The sequence below is a fragment of the Cupressus sempervirens genome, chromosome 2 (genome assembly GCF_028749045.1).
Source record: "Cupressus sempervirens isolate cs-2001-9-10 chromosome 2, ASM2874904v1, whole genome shotgun sequence".
NCBI lineage: Eukaryota > Viridiplantae > Streptophyta > Pinopsida > Cupressales > Cupressaceae > Cupressus > Cupressus sempervirens.
Genome location: NC_143119.1, coordinates 772,685,691 through 772,704,048, shown reverse-complemented (window position 1 = coordinate 772,704,048; position 18,358 = coordinate 772,685,691). Strand labels below are relative to the sequence as shown.

The window sequence follows — 18,358 nt, the reverse complement described above, 5'->3', positions numbered from 1 at the left end:
ATACGACCATCACCTTGTTTTTTCTTAACATACCGTACGGATTCACCCTTTTGTTCACCACACTTAGCAATCATACCGTACGACCTTCTGGGATTTCTATATGGCCAACATATTCACTACACTTATTTTACCGTACGGCTTTAGTTTGACCATCTCTTTTTCTTGCACACCGTACGGCTATTCCAAGGATGGCCAGTCCACCGTACAACTTCTGTCTCTTCACCATCCAAGCATTGGGATACATGCCCTAACCGTACAAAAGTCTTCCTGCATTGTATGAACATCACCATTCATTTCCATCAATTGGAATTTGATCAAATGAAGGGTAAAAATCCTTATGCAAAGAGCACATAGTGAAACGGGTCATTACATGGCCACAACATGTGAGACAAAGTCTCTTCTACATTAAAGGGAAGGCTACCCCTTCTGCCCATTCCTTGGATCAACTCAAGGTAAGCAAGAAGTTGAGAGATTTTGTAAGGGGTGTTACCAATATTCTTTTCTCTTAGCTTTCAAGAAAGAATCCACTTAACCACAGAGCGAGTAATGGGCAAGATGAAACCTCAAACTACACTTCTATCTAAAGTTGTACATGATGATACCGATAAACTAACACTAACTCAAAGGTTAGCTGAAAGCGTACCAGTTTGGCTCTAAGTCCTGTTTTAACCTATTCTATAAGAATAACCTATACCATTGGGGCACAAAGACTTCCAGAAGTAGGGAATTCTAACTATTTTTCATGAATTTGAAATGGTAATACAAACTACTGTCAAAGCTCGTAGTCTATGTATTGCCACAACCACTCCCAGTCAAAGCTTCGGCTACGATTGCTTCATAAATCACTATGCTCTATTATTGAACACATAATAATAACATGAATCAAAGACAATAGGCACAAATTACAGTCAAAGCTTTGAATCCAATTGCTTCTTTTATTCACTTTTCTCCCAAATTCGTACTACACATTCAAAGTTATGCTTGCACAAATGTGGCAGACCTTTTTTGCATAAAATAAAAGATGATTTTTACAATGAGGGGGCACTCCTTTATATAGGCATAGGAGTTGAGAAAAAGATGGAGGAAAAAGTGGGAGCAACTCAACCAACTTTGACCCAATCTAACTAATGAGAGAAATTATTGGGTTACATGCAACTGCACCGGGAACTCACATTACATGTAATTACATCTTTTCATGCAATGCATCCTCGTCAATTACAAACATGAAAGAAGAAGAAGAACAAGAAGATGGAAGAGAATTGAAACAATCCTAAGGATTGTTCTGATGGACCTTGTGCTTGGCAATGCGATCTTGGATGATCACAGAATCGAGAGTTCTTGTATTTTGTGTCACTACATTCACCTTGACAACCATGGTCTTGAGTCTTTTGATAACCTCTGACTCTCTTTGATGAATTGTCCATTGTCATTTGAAAACTTGGTGTGATCAAACTTTTTCTCGTTCAAGTTGTCGTGAATTTCCTTTTTAAATTGGCACATTGTGGAGTCTCCTTCACTTTGAAAACCTTCTCGATGGCGTCCGGATGTAAACTCAAAACAACCTTCCATCAGCACTTTTAACCTTTTTTTTAAAGTAAAGTGCTTGGTGCATGAGAATGCATGCAAATGACAACTTTTGACTTTAAAAGTGTGACTTTTAGTCAAAAATGGGTTCTCTGGATGTCATTACACGTAAAGTGAATTACATGTAAATGCAACATGTAATGAGGAATTGAAAATGAGATGACATGCAAATGCGGCTAGAGGATGAGCTTACATGTAAGTGTGTATGAAGGATGAGATGAAATGCATAATGACAAAGGAAGTGAAATGACATGGATTTCCTCATGGAGGTGTAAGTGCATATGGAAGGAACGAATGCAATGTAACTTGAAGCAAAGTGAACTTTATAGTCATCTTGGTGGAAAAGTGAAGTCAAAGTACATGGGAAAACATGCATATGACATTTTTGACCTTTTAAAAAGTGTCTTTAAATCAAAAATAGCTTTTTGAAATACAATTACATGTAAGGCTTTTCATGTAATCATGTCGTGCGAGTGGATGCAGAAAGTGAGATGAGTGAAAATGGAAGTGGAAAATGAGATTACATGCACATGTGGATGATGAATGAGATGAAAAACATGCAACAACATTTGGCGAATGAGATGAAAAGTGTTGTGACATGAAAGATGGAAACGGAATGTAATGATGCTCTTGCATGAGATGGAAGGTGGAGTGAAATGAAAAATGACCAAGTTCTTAGGAAAGAACTTGCAATTTCTCCAAAAGAAGAAAAACGAAAAAGCAAACAATGAAAAACAATCACAAAACAAACACATGCCTTTGGTCTTAAACTCAAACATGTCAACAAGCAAGTTGCTTTCAAGTGCAAATTTGAATTTGGAATTTGGGGATATTCCAAAAGTGTGAAAATGGGAGTCTTCATCATTTTTAAGAAAAAATGCACTTTTCATAGCATACATTCGGACAAATATGCAACTTCAAGCTAAAATATGCATGGAAATAGCAAGATAAGCATGAATTGATGAGCAAGTTTGAAAATGTCCACTTACTTGGAGATAAAGAGCCAAAATAACAATAATCATAGACTTTGAAGACCAATTCTCCTCCAAATCTGGATTCTCAAACAATAATTTGATTTTTCCGTACTTGCATTCATCAAATATAAATGAGCAATGAACGGTCGAAGTTGACATGAAAATGCCAAATACATGGCCTCCAAAGACAATAGCATATATTAAAACTAAAAACAGTATTATTATTGAAAATAAGGAGGATAAATTTTTTCATCAATCTTATGAATCTCGTGAGTCAACTTTAGGACCCCTCTTGATAAAAGGTATGGGCTGGAAATGTCATTTTTTGAGTTTTTTAAACAAAAACATGACTTTTTTATCCAAAAATCTGAGCCATTTTTGCAAAAACGTAGCCAAAAAATGCATGTTTTTGAGTCATTTTTTACTTGTGAATGCAAAAACAACTTCCCCAAATTCTAATACATGAATCCAAATGCAAAAAACTTAAAAACGCATAAAAGTGGATAAAAACCCCAATTTTTTGAGATTTTTAGCAAAAACTTGATTCATAGAAGGCATGAAACAAAAACGTTTCGACTTCCAAACACCAAAATGTGAACCAAGATGCAATGCAAACCACTAAAAATGCCAAAACGTTTCCTCTTGCAAAAACGTGAGCCAAAAATGAAGATTTTTGATGTTTTCCTCCAAAACGTGCCCTTGAATGGAGTTGAAAATAATGATTTTTAGCAAGAGATCTCAACATTCAATGTTGGTAAACACATAGATTTGTAAAAAACACCTCCAATAAAGAAGATTTCAAGAAAACTCATGAAGGAAATCAAGCAAAATCCTCAAAAACATGTTCTTGAGAGCTCCTTGAATGTATTTTCTCCAAAAGGGTATTGGAAGGGCAAGAGCATGTGTTTTAATGCAAAACACACCTTTTGGAGGTGTATGCATATATTAAAGACATGTAATAAGGAAAAACGCATTGTTCGGAGGCCATTACATAAAAACATGTAATGGGCACTTTCAAGGCAAAAGCACACCTTTTGAATGCATATGGATGTTTTAAAAATGTGTTTTTTGCCCAAAAATGGGTTTGGGAAGTGCAAATACATGTTTTAAATGAAAAACTCACCTTTTGGATGTGTATGGATATTTTAAAAGCATGCATATACATATTAAGGCAAAAGCTCACCTTTTTGATGCCATTGCATATTTTAAGTGAGCTTACATGCAATGGCATAAAAAAGTCCACTTTAAGTGACTTTATATTTTAAGTTGAATTTTACATGCAAAGGTATGAAAAAGGTCCACTTTTGATGACTTAAGTGATTTAATAAGCACATGTCAATTTAATTTCAACAAAATATTACTTAAATGAGATATAAATTATATTTACCTATCATATTAACAATATAACATGTAAATATCATTTAGTAAGTAATATTTACTAGAGAATTGGATTTAAATATCAAAAATTAAATTGAACTATATAGTTAATATAGTCACTTAAGTGAAAAATCAAAAAGTAACTCAACTTAAAAATATAACATAAAGTGCACTATAGTTACTTTACGTGAAAATTTAATTGATAAAGTAACTTAAAAACATAACATAAAGTGAATTTAAGTTATATTATCAAAAAACTGAATGTCAAATTAAAAATATAATGTGTTGTTGCATCAAAAAGGTCCACTTTTTGAGCATTAAAATGACCATATCTTTTGACTAACAATCTGATTAAGCTCTAGGTTAGATCAAACCTAAGGGGAAATTGAAAGTCATGACTTGAGCAAGACCAAAGGACTAAAAACCAACAAACACACTCAAAAACAATGAAAATGACAATGAAGGCCTCAACAACCAAGCATAGGCTCAACAAATAGAGAAATGAAAAGGACTTGACGAAAACCTTCAGTAAAAGAATTTGATATGCAAATTGAAGTTGATTAATTGATCAACATTAAGCAATTGAATAACAAATTCAGCTTAGAGAGATGTGAAACTAGTTTGAAAAAGCTTCATATTGTTACCTACATTTTGTGGTGACAAAATGCAAGACAACACTACGCAATTTGAAAAATGATTCCTCTTATGCTTGCCAAGTTTGGGATGTGGTATTTGTTGTCGTTAGATTTTGTATTTTGTAGCCGACTAGGTTATGCCGTCGGAGATTTTGTATTTGGTAGCCGACGAGTAGATTAGGATTGTTTTGTAGCCGACAAATGGCAGCAGGCAGCATGGGCAGCTGAGAGGGCAGCTTTGTTGAGGGATAAGGAAGCAGCTGTGCGGGATAAGGATGCAACAGAATAGGAGTTGCAGTTAGCCAGGATGCGGCACTTCTCCTGAAGAAGGCCATCGAGGTTAATTCACGGATACGGAAGGATTTGAGCATCCGGATGGAGCAGGTCCATGAGTTGCATCGGCAGCAGCATTCTTTAGGGGCACCACCTTCTCTCTAGTATTTTGTTTTGTTGCATGTGGGTTGTCTCCTATTTTGTTAGTCGTCAGGAGACAACTTTTCTTTTTTGGGGGGGATGATGTCGTCGGTAGATTTTGTATTCTGTAGCCGACTGGGTTATGCTGTCAGAGATTTTGTATTTGGTAGCCGACAGGTAGATTAGGTTTGTTTTGTAGCCGACGGACGCCTTCGAGAAGGTTCGGTGAAAAGTATTTATACCCCGTCTGGGTACATTGTAAATCATCTTATGCTCTATATGTAACCTGTTGGCATATGCGAATAAAGGAGTACTACAGTTGTTGTTCTTATTCATTGTTTGTGTGCATCAATCAATTAATCTATGCGGTAAACAGTATTGCTTTGTCATTTCTTAGAATTATGTTCCTGCCAATGCCTCTGTGTCATGTCAACTTTTTGGTGTTTAAAACCTTTTTTGAGTACTTTCCTTTTTGGGACCACCAAGATTTCCTTCAATGATGGCCCACATACCTTGTCCATCCCAGTTACTTTACTTGGACATTCCTGTTGGAGAAACCCACACGAATCTGAACAAATGTGTGTGCTGAGATTCTATGTAGTGCTGAAGGAATAAATATACCTGCTGCTCAATGAAAACAGATACTAATATTTTGCTAATGTGGCATTACCACATCCTTCTTGTGGCCTTCAGCCCTCTCCAACAGACATAGACACACCCACACACAGAGGTGCTTAGGAGAAAAGCCCATTCCTTTTGGATGTTAATTTGTTGGTAACAAGACTGACAAAATCAATCCCAGTAAAATTATTGTAAGCCTCCAAAGTCCAAATAAGTGTATAATTTTCTCATTTGAATCAATATAATTTGTTTGAATTTTTGAGATACGGGTGAGTGGTAGCAAGGCTTGGTTATCCTTTGATGGACACCCAATCCCAGGCTACATCAACATATTCACTACCATAGGCCCATAAAAAAATAGGATCATAATTTCTTGTTGGAAAGCTCTTAAAATGTGTGATACAATGAAGTACAGTCTGTCCAATGGTCTTACGGTTCATGCACTATGGTGTTAAAAAGTTAAGAATTGGTTTAGGTTCGTACATTCTTTAACTGGAATTTCTGGTCCTTTTGCTTTTGACATAACATTAATACTTTAGAAGTAAAACACTTAAAAATATAAATTTGAATGACTCACTACCATAGGCCCATAAAAATATAGGATCATAATTTCTTGTTGGAAAGCTCTTAAAATGTGTGATACAATGAAGTACAGTCTGTCCAATGGTCTTACGGTTCATGCACTATGGTGTTAAAAAGTTAAGAATTGGTTTAGGTTCGTACATTCTTTAACTGGAATTTCTGGCCCTTTTGCTTTTGACATAACATTAATACTTTAGAAGTAAAACACTTAATTTTGATAAATTTGAATGACTAACCTTTAGTTTCCAATATTAGGAATTTTAACTTCCTAAAATTCACTTTAGTGTCAGCGTAAAAGGTTGCGTGGACATGTCAATCTAAATTGTAATGTAAGATGTTTATGCTGGAGTCACTCCTGAGAAGCATGCACTAAACATTTTAGTGTATAGAAATGATTGCATAAAAAAACATTGTCTATTCATAAAAGGAAAAAAATCCTAAAAAGAGATGAAATGAGTTAATGATCTAATTCAATTTATTATATGACTGGAAATGGACTGTACATAAATCTTCCAATTATTTGAGACAAAAAATTACAAAACACATCTATGATTGTGCAAAGTAGAAAAAAACAATATGAATAAACTGTCATAAATGCAAAAGTATTGATAAATACAATCAAAAACTTGTATATAATTTGGCAGTATTGTTTACATAAATCTTCACATTCCTTCAAATGTCCATTACCAATCAAAGTAGAAGAACATTTTAAGTCTGATTCTGATCAATCAATATCCTAAATTGAATCAATCCAAGGTTCCATTTTTCGGCAGTCGTGTATTTTTCTCACACACAAACTTGTAGTGTAAACTATAATGCTTTGATTGCCAGTAAATAACGAAAAACATTGAAGGGCTCAGTTCATAATGTAGGATCTATAAATAGGAAAGACATTGATACCAGATGGTGGTCCCACTATGTATGTACTATGAACAGCAACATCTTCATCACTTCACCACTATATTTGTCATAAAAGCAACAAAGCATTTCGTTGAATGAAAATCCATCTGCAGCATTGATAAGCATGGCTGTTCTATGTTTCCTAGCCTAGATTGAATAATGTGATTGAAAAAAGCTGAATCTGTAATCCATGCAAGGAATATTTTAGGAAATGTTGCAAAAGATTTCTTTAGCTCAAACTTGTTTAGAATAAAACAATATGAACATAATTTCAAAGCTTTATAAGATATTTTTTTCTCCATACACCAAATAATTGTTTTCCATCAGAAAAATATTACGATAATCTATACAAAATTGGTAAAGTTATTGGTGCACATGAAATATGGAAGGAGGAGCTCTAACATACCTGAGGAAAACTTGAAGGACTACGCCCTGAGAGAAGATATAGAATAGTACACCCAAGTCCATATAAGTCGGTCTGTAAAGTAGCGCGATTTTGGAATTGCTCTGGTGCCATATATCCATACTAGAATTGATAAAAATGAAATAAGGTGTCAGCTAGCGACTCAATCCAAACAAACATTAAGAAAAACTTTGAACTTTGTTCCAATTGTAATATGAAAACCAAAGAAAATCTGCCATGGCTTTTAGTAGCACTCTGAAAATAAAATTCTGTTAGTATGCCTTAATGGAGGATTGGGAAACATCTAAGATATGCATTGCTATGAGAAGCCCAAATATTACACATACTCTTTCAGTTGACATAAAAAATGTTTGTAGTGGTACCAGACTCGCCTGAATTTGGCAAGTCCACAGGTGAGCAAGTCAAAATGAGACCTAGGGACTTGAGACCTAGTGAGTTTGGTCAGACTTAATAGTCTACTAGACTCACTAGGCTTGGTGATTCCTGACAAGTAGACTAAACCATGTCTATGGAAATTTAAAACCATAGAAAATAAAATTGAAAATGCCTAAACATAAAATCATGAAAGTCAAATGTTTTTTGAAGGTGTGGAAGACTCTTAGAGTATGGCTAAACATGATAGAATAATGAAAAAAATAAAAAATGAAAACGAAAAAATATTTCTGAGCCATGTTGGATGGAAGAGCAACATTTATTTCCCAATTATTATGTCTTCTGTGTAGATGATTTATATGGTATGGTGATTTCCTTGTATTTCTGTTTTTTTATCTAAGTTGCCCATTTGGGTAAAAGATTGGGAATAGCTCTCTGCCTTCCTGGGCTCAAACTAGTTGATTTTCTTAGTGACATCTACTTCACCCAACCCAGTACACTCCATTATCTTAGTTCAAACCAATGCAAGAGTTTGCCAAGTTTGCCAATATTTGATTGTACGAAAGTCCTGTATACCTATATAACTAGGAAAACATGCATGATCGAACAACAAACTTGCTTCTACCACATTTATCTTGCATGTCCATTTGATAAATGCAACTGTATGCTTTAAACAGAAAGGATGAACAGTTGAATATTTTAAAATTGTGATTTGTGAAGATGAAGAACAATTTCACTTTGAGTTTGCAATCAATCCAGCAAGAAAAAAGCTTACAAACTTAGGAAGAAGATATTGACAAAATTCAGACAACCATAAGCATCTTTCCATATTACGATAAAACGTTACAAGATCCCATGTTTTATGTGGTTAGGAACAAAATAGAGCCAATGGAACAGTAATATATCTACCACCAGACCAAAATTTCTAAAAATCACAATGGCAGCATTTGTCGTTTCTTATTAACTTCCATACAAATCTACCCATGTTGATGTTGTTTCACTGTCAGTAATGAAAGGATTAATCGCAATATTTTTCTTTGGAAACTCATCAAATGGTGGTGTCTTCTTGTGAAAAACCATGAATTTTCATGTTTTTGCACATTTTTAAATGAATCTGTCTATAGATTCTCCTAGGCATGGCGTAAGTTTGGCCAGGGCATGGCCTTACAGTCTAAGGGATTATATGGGGACAAACCCACAAGATACCCAAGGGAGCAAGGCCATCCTCCAGCAATATTGTTTGTCCCACTACCTGAGATTAAAGAGAAGTTTTGATAGGAGATAGCAACAGGCTAGTGTGATGCCCCCTTTTTGTAGGTTTCAAGAGCTTGGTTATGTTAGCTCATCATTGTGACCCTTGTGACCTAGTGGTTTGTTTTGAGGGTCTTTGCTGGTTGATTTACTATTTATAGTAAGTCAATTGAGCAAGTTTCCATTTTTAGTAGTGCATTAGGGAGATACTTTTGTCGTCAGTAAATATTGTGTAGCTGACGGGTAGATTAGCGTGTAGTTGGTAATTATTTCTTATGTAGCCGACATGTAGCTGACAGACCCCTTCAAGAAGGTTATTCAGAAAGGTATATGTACACCATTGGAAATCATTGTAATCATCATTGTAAGCATTATGTAATCTCTTCGGCATATATGCGAATAATAAAAAGAGTACTGTCTTGTTACATGTTCTTGTCTATTGTCTGTATGCGTTAAACTATTTACCCCATACAGTAAACATTTGGTATCGTTGCCCATGGACCTGGAGCGAAGGTAGAGGAATGAAAATTAATGCCGAATCAGTTGAACAAAAATAAGAATAAGCTAAAGGAAAAAGATGAAATACACATAGCACAAGGGAATTTAATTTTGGCAAACACACCGAAGCACCAAGGAATTGTTGGAAGAGACTCAACAGCGGTTGGATTTGGTGGAAGAAGCCAGGGAGGAATTTCTAAATTCAGGAAGAAAATCTAGACGAAAGGGAATTAGCTCGCACGGTTCGGAGTGCCAAGAGAGTACGAGCGTGGAGTGAACTCTTCGTCTATAATACACTTCCGGAACGGAAAACTTCGCTTAATGAAGACCCTTCTTCAAAAGAGAACGCAGCTCTTGGAAATACTATCCAAAAGAGTGCCGGTGTGGGAGTGCAGAGCACCGGTGTGGGAGTGCAAAGCACCAGTGTGGGAGTGCAAAGTGTCGGTGTGGGAGTGCAAAGTGCTAGTGTACAAAGCGCCGGTGTCGGAGTGCAAAACGTCGGTGTTGCAGTGCCGAACGCCGCCAGTGGAGCAGTACTGAACAACGCCCGTATACAAAATCAAGTAACAATGGCAAGACCAAAGGAGAAGTTGCCAAAGTTTGATGGTGATGGAACGATTGACCCAATCAGACACTGTAAGACATGCGAAACAATTTGGACAGCAAATGGCGTAATAGAAACAAATGAATGGGTGCGACAATTTCCAGCAACCCTAAGGGGTGTAGTAGTTGATTGGTTTGTCAACATGGATCCCCAAAAATTAACGACATTGGCGGACGTTAAAAAGGAGTTTATCACCGGGGTGCAATTGCTGCGCGATGACAATGAAATCGTAGCAGAAATCTACACCATAAAGCAAGGGAAAAATGAAACCGTTAGTGTATATGCTAGAAAGCTCAAAGAATTAATAAATAAAATGGAAAGTAAGCCGACAGATGGACTGAAAAAGTGATGGTTCATTGAGGGACTATGCCCGGAGTTAAAGATGAAAATGAAGATTGCGTCGCCATCATGATACACCGAAGCATACAATTGGGCGATGGACTTAGAGAGTGAACAAAAAACGAAAAAGAAGAAGAAAAGTAGCTCATCTGATTCAAATGGCGCATCTTCAGAGAAAGATAGCAGTGAGGACGAAAAAAGGCAGCAAGAAGGTCCGAGCCCTCTAGAAGGATATGATTGGAATGATGAACGAATTTAAAAATATGTAGAAAGAGACGAAGGGAAACGAGTTATGGTGCACGGAATCTAAGACAGAAGGCCACACGAAGGGATCCTGTCCGAAGAACTAGTTTTGTGAGATCTGCCAAATTATGGGACATTCCATAAAAGAATGCCCTTTCAATATGAAAACGAGAGGATCTCAACAAGTGCTCCTGACATAGGAGGCTTCTGCATCTGGAGGAAGCGAAACCACCAACAGTGATGGTGCCACTTCGGGTGGGTATAGAAACAATAGAAGAGGGCAAAACAACAATACCAACAATAATAATGGGGGTTGTAGCTGAATTCAGTATGATGCGAATGGCCGCCCGATGGTTCAATGTCGAGCATGCAATTTGCGGGGCCACTTTGCACGAAACTGTACATCAACGAATACACCAAAGTTGTTATGCAGATGGTGTGGTCTGGGAGATCATGAAGATGCCAAGTGCCCGAAATCAACAGTCAATTTGATCACCATCGGGACAGACGAAGAGGAGGTTCTGGCTGGCAAGCACACGGAAACAAGCAAAACTATAACTCGACCCGACGGAAGAAAAGAAGAGATTGGAAGAAGCGCAAGCGGAAATTGATAAAGCAATGCAGGCAGAGAAAGCACACTTGAAGGACACTACCGGTACCTTAACAAGGAACTGTGTAGAACAGAACATCATATGGCAGATATTACAAACTAAAGTACCAGTCAAAATAAATGATCTGCTGCTCACAATGCCTCAACTTCAGTCGGCACTCAAACATCGCTCCAACTACTAAATTACCAGGAGACCAAGGAAGGGAGAAGGAAAGTGGAGCAAGTGCAATAAACCCAATGTTGCTAGCCCTTACATCCAGAGAGCGTCCGACGGTCGTCGAGATGGGAATTCTGGGAACTGTTCTGACAGACACAATTGTGGACGGAGGGTCCGGCATGATTGTGTTATTGGAGGATACCTGGAAGAAGTTGGGACAGCCGACGTTGTGGCCAACTACATTCCAGTTGCTTACAACAGACCAACACGGCATTAAACCTCTCGGTGTCCTGATGGCACAATCAATGACAATTGAAACATAGCCATTCCTACTCGATTTCATCATCATCCCGCTGAAAAAGAGAGGATATGATGCCATTTTGGGCCATGGATGACTCGTACAAGCAAAGGTCAAGCATGAATGGAAGAAGAATACACTATCACTAGAAAGAAAAGGGCGAAAATTCATGATTGATCTACACACAAAAATGGTGGGTGAGGAAGCTCTCTCATCTGATTTCGAAGAAGAGGATGAGGGAAAGCAGGGAATAGAACCAAATCAGGAAGGAGTCCTATGGTTGGAAGGAGGATCAATAGACAGTGATTTGGATTCAGTGAATGGCCTTTTTCCACAGGCAGATAGAGGACTACAAACTCTTTCCAAGCTGTAATATGTTAAGGGTCGACGAAGGTGAGAAAGAAAAGGAAAATGAATGCTCGAAGGAATACAAAGAAGTGGACGAAACAAAGACGATTATGGCTGAAGCTAAAGGCAGCAAAAAGAGAGATTCCACCGTCCGGTACATGGTGAATAGACTGCACAAAAAGAAAAGGTTACACCGTACCACGAAATTAGTAGAAAGGGGCCGACAGCAAGAAAAACACATCATACGGTCTACACAAGAAACAAAGAGGAAGGGCTTAATAAAAACTTCAGTAGTACAGAGTGTAGGTTTTAAAATCAAGAATACAGTTATTGACTGTTTATCATACTGGGTAAAGAAAACAATGCATACAAATAATAGACAGAATAGCAGAATTCCATATTATTATTCGCATATGTCAGAACATTACATTATGCTTGATAAGATAAGATCAATGATGAATGATGATTTACAATGATCTCAGATGGGATATAAATACTATCCGCCGAACCTTTCCGAAGGAGTTCGTCGACCACAAACATTATGTCCGCTACAAACTTTTTACCTATCAGCTACAGAATACAGAAACACCGACGACAATCACCCCGTCGGCTACAAAAACACTGACGACAATCATCTCGTTGGCTACAGAAACACCGACGACAATCCAGTTGGCTGACAGTTTCTATCGACGACATCATCCCCCCCAAAAGAAAAAGTCGTCTTCGGACGACAATTACAAAATATCTAAGATGAATCAACAACCAAAATACATTAACAGAGTGACTAAAACAAAAAATCTGCTTCTATCACATCACTTCCACATTCATCCCGTTACATCTATAGCCTCTGCTAACACAATACTATCTCCTCAAGCTGACCTTGATAGCCACCTGTGCTGCTTTCTCTGCTTCCAACACTGGGTCCACTGAGCTAAGTGTCACTGTACTGCCTCCAACTGGATGATCAGCTCCTCCCAAGCTCTCTACGCATCCACCAAGACAGCCTCTCGGCCAACACCTACTCCTAGTGCCTCTGATACCCAGACACTCCATGCCTGCAGCAGCTTCAAGTCTTCTCAACTGGTCACACTTCACGACTAATATCCGCAACGACTAGGGGTCCAGGGGGCAGCACCCCTGCAGGGTCCTAGGGCAACGAAACCCGAAACCACACAAAACTACATGGAACACACTGTTTCTGTCATTTTTTGCCAATTCTACACTCTTTCTGGCAACCACTGATGCTTCCCCTTCCCTTTGGCATCATCCGCTACTCATTCCGAACTGCACCAATCTGTCGTTTTTTTTTTTTTTTTTTTTCGTTCTTTTTTCTTCTTAAAGCTTCTCCACTTCTCATGCAACTACTAGGCTTTACACACACACCTCTTTCCTCCAATCCTCCTACACCTCCAACTAAAATTTTTCAGACCTCCACACACCTTTCTCACTCCCGGCACTTCGAATCTACAACTCAAACACGCACTCCCAGGAGGAGCAAGTGCCCGCGTACAGTTGCCCGTGGAGCAACTCCTGTGGATAGGAGTCCGCGGGGCAGCTTCCATGGACAGATGCCCGCGGACAGGTGCTCGTGGGGCATCTTTCGCGGACAGCTGCTTGCGGAGCAACCTTCTGCGGACAGACGCCCACGGAGCACTCAGTTTCTTGGTTTTTTTTAAAATTTTGAGTGCTCCGCGGGCGTCTGTCTACGGAAGATGCCCCGCGGGCAGCTATCCGTGGAAGATGCCCCACGGGCACCTGTTTGCAGGCATCTGACGGCAGAAGCTGCCCCGCTAACCCCTGTCCGCGAGCACCTGTCCACAGGAGTTGCTTCGCGGGCAACTGTTAGCGGGAGTTGCTCCACGGGCACTCAATTTCTTTTTTTCTTTTTTTTTTCTTTTTCAAATTTTTTTTTTTAAAAAAAAATTATTTTATTTTTAATATTCCCACCTTTCACGTAGGTGACCCGGGTTCGATCCTCGGCAACGGCGCCAAATGTTTACCGTATTGGGTAAAGAAAACAATGCATACAAATAATAGACAGAATAGCATAATTCCTTATTATTATTCGTATATGCCAAAACATTACATTATGCTTGATAAGATAAGATCAATGATGAATGATGATTTACAATGATCTCAGACGGGATATAAATACTATCCGCCGAACCTTCCCAAAGGAGTCCGTCGGCTAGAAACATTGTCCGCTACAAACTTTTTACCCGTCAGCTACAGAATACAGAAACACCGACAACAATCACCCCATCGGCTACAGAAACATCGACGACAATCATCCCGTCAGCTACAGAAACACTGACGACAATCCAGTCGGCTGACACAGTTTCTACCGACGACATTGACGGCAAGGAATGGCAGCCGATGGAATTCATGGTACGTGACATAGAAAGCCTGAGAGAAAGGTTGTATAATCTGAACAAACTCAAGGAGAAGCAATTATTAGCACAATGGGCCACAGAGGTGATGCAGAACAAACGCAAAGCATGGCATGATAAACACTTGAGACTAAACAAGTTCCAACCAGGATAGTTGGTGTTAAAGTATGACGAACAAAACGAAATCAAATCGAGAAAGTTTAAAGTCAAATGGGTTGGGCCATACCATATCTGGGAAGTAGGTGATAACAGAGCAATAAAACTATGAACATTGGACGCGCATGCGCGAACTATTTCGTCATGGACAAATAATGAAGAGCAATAGAGTTAGGAAAAAAAATGAAAAAAAAAGTGTCCCATGGATACCTATCTCGCAGACGGGGTGTTCCGCAAACTATTCCGCGAACACGGAGTGTCCCGCACGGACACCTCTACCATGGAAAGTGGCCCGCGGGATGTGCCTTAAAAGCCTGCGGCATACGTCTTCCAGTCCCGCAATCTCTGTTTTAAATCTCCGTGGATGTGTTTAGATCCCCGTGGATTGTCTTCTAAATCTCCGCAGATGTGCATTTGGCTGTGCTTTAAACTCTTCATGGGATGTGCTTTTATCTATGTTTTAAATCTCCATGGGATGTATGAGCTTCCATTCGTATATCCAAGCCGAATTTATGAAGGCCACGTGACAACTGTGCACATAACGACAGAGTTCTAAACTTCTGCGGAGGGGCACGGGTGGCTATCAAAGTCAGCTTGACTAAGGAGACAGTATTGTGTTAGCAAAGGCTACAGATGCCATGTGGTTTGCAGACTAGTTTGGTGCAGACATGGGATGAATGTGAAAGTAATGTGACAGAAACAGATCTATCTTGTTGTTGTTAGTCAATTAATGTATTTTGTTTGTTAATTTGTCTCGGATATTTTGTAATTATCGTCTGGAGATGACTTTTTCTTTTGGGGGGATGATGTCGTCAGTAAATATTGTGTATCCGACAGGTAGATTAGCGTGTAGTCAATAATTATTTATTATGTAGTCGACATGTGGCCGACGAACCCCTTTGGGAAGGTTCTTCGGAAAGGTATATGTACACCATTGGAAATCACTGTAATCATCATTGTAAGCATTATGTAATCTCTTTGGCATATATGCAAATAATAAAAGGAGTATTGTTGTGTTACATGTTCTTGTCTATTGTCTGTATGCATTAAACTATTTACCTCATACGGTAAACAACTTTTGATCAGGCTATTACTGCATCTGGATGAATACTTGACAATTTCTTGTGCTTGAAGAATAATGAATAATAATTAATTAAGTCTTTTTAACTTATAAGCCTAAGTAAAGTATTATTATAAGAAGTAAATGGAGTTATTACATTTTAAACTTTGAATATGCAACCAAATGCAAAGTCATTTAAGTGAAAAGTGTGTGAATGAAGCCACTACCCATATGGTGTAAAAGAGAAGCTTTCTTGGCTTCATTAATTATTAAAGAAAACCTCGATAGGAATCAATTCATTCTATGGCATTGTTATTTGTGTAACCAAGGGTTTGATGAATTCTGAAGCTGAAAGAATTGGTAATTCTTCCAGCCTTGCCACTTTGAGTTGGTGATCTTATACCAATAAATTGTGTCTTTACAATGCCTTCGGTTTGGGTTTGAGAATTGTTATCAGGTTATTGGGAAGTTAGATGATTTGCACATCCGAGGGAGTTACACAGTCGCGACGGTTCACCTCGCGTCCCCTCAGACACTATATGTATGCATCATTTCCTTTAATTGGGATATGTTGGTATGGAGTACATTTGTATACAGTGATCAATGAATGAATATAATATTACTATTCTCTCTTTCCATTCCATATTGAGTACTTTACTTTCTGTATGCAATTGGTCTCTGTTACCCCACGACGGTAAACATTTGGCGGTGTTTCCGTTTTCAAATCTAGGAAAGTAATGCGACCAATGGCATACCACAACTAGAGTAAATGGGAATACCTCTAGAGGAGAACGTGAGAATTAACAAAAATGGAACACTTGAGTTGTTTGAAGGGGAGCACAAACTAACGAAGAATTTCCACATTTTGTTCTACATCAGATTGAAACCTTCATACAGAGAGAAATCATACGTGAAGAGGTTCCAGAGGACACTATTTGGGACTCACCGAATGTGAGTCCCACCGCCAAATGATTGTCGCATCAATTTCCCAGACTATTTGCACAAGTCCTTTTAGCATAGAGAAGGCAACACGAGGAGATCGAACAGGACCAACGAAGGCAGTAGACCCTTTGGAACTTTCGAGAATGCAACTGGCAGGAATTGGAAGAGCATGATGAAAACACTCGAAGGTCCCACCCATGAGCCCTAGGCCATGGGAATGTGAGTAGAGTGTGAGTGGAAAAGAGCACTAACCTCTATAATAGTCGCACAAATGACCATAATGATTTACGTTGACTTTACATTAATAAAAGTCTTCATGTTAACTATGATGTTTTTTGAGGATTAATGCCAAATCAGTTGAACAAAACTAAAAATAGAAATGAACAAAATAATGATGATATTCACGCCACACAACGAGTTTTGATCCTCGCACAAGAAGTCAAGCGATGGCAAAGGCTAAAGAAACTCACTAATGGGTACGACGGTGGGATCATGGAGGGTGACCTTGGTGCCATAGGAGGTGCACTAAACAGAGAGCAGGGTTTGCCTAACCGTCTGTGATTGAGAAGTACCGATTTACTCAAAGAGACGCAGCAAACATTGAATTTGGTTGAGGAGACGAGGGAGCAATTTCTAAACTTGCATACACCATGGGTGGGAACCTAGATAGAAGTAAAGAGGGAACCAGTGTGGCTCAAGGTGTCGAAGGAGCACGAGCGCACGGTGATTACTTTGTCCCGGATACACCATTGGAGCGAGTACAATTCAATAGTCGACCGTGCCTCTTCTTACAAGTCATCACACTATAGTGCATACGGGCACTAGTTCACGTACAACAACAATCGTTACTGTCACAATGACCACCTATAGCAACACAAGGACCACCAATTATGGCAAGGTCAAAATAGAAGCTACCCAAGTTTACGGGAGATGAGAAGGAAGATCCTATCAAACATTGTCATACGTGTGAAACTATCTAAGCAGCAAATGGTGTTACCAATAAAGATTAATGGGTTAAACAGTTTCCTACAAGACTATGGGGTGTTGCTATCAACTGGTATTTAGACATGGACAAAACGAAAATAGGTTCATGGGACGATCTCATGAAAGAATTCCAAGTAAAATTTAAACTGCTTCAAGATGATAATGAGAATGTCACAAAGATCTATAGTGCTAAGCAAGGAAAGAAGGAAACTGTTTGAGCATACAATAGAAGGTTAAAGGAATTGTCGAGAAGATGGAAACCCAACTGGTGGATGAATTATATAAGAGATGGTTCATCAATGGATTAAATGCATCTCGAAGAAGAAAAATGAGGTTTGTACCACCAACATCGTACAATGATGCGTATGATAGAGCGATGAATTCGGAAAGTGAAAGTAAAACATTAAAGAAGAAGAAAAGCAAGTCATCATCCGAGAGCGACGAATCCTTAGACGAGGATAGTAACAACGATGATGAGTCTAATAAAAAGGTACAAGCATTACAAAAGGATACGGAATGCATGATGGAGGAGTTCAAAATGATGAAAGGAGGCGCAAGGCAGAATTACGAAGGAGAAATGTGGTGCACAGAGTGC

At 38.6% G+C, this 18,358-nt stretch overlaps 1 protein-coding gene across 4 annotated transcripts in view; it reads right to left on the bottom strand.

Annotated features, from left to right (window-relative positions):
- The window catches only part of LOC149575745 (uncharacterized), a 241,306-nt gene that overhangs the window by 48,119 nt on the left and 174,829 nt on the right, over nucleotides 1-18,358 (bottom strand). For all 4 annotated transcript variants that reach the window (XR_016360224.1, XM_089815534.1, XM_089815536.1 and 1 more), the window contains one exon: nucleotides 7,494-7,613. Coding sequence is in view for 3 of the 4 variants with exons in the window: in XM_089815534.1 (XP_089671660.1) it covers nucleotides 7,494-7,613 (120 nt within the window). In the remaining variant the exon portion in view is untranslated. The remainder of the gene's footprint in view (nucleotides 1-7,493; nucleotides 7,614-18,358) is intronic.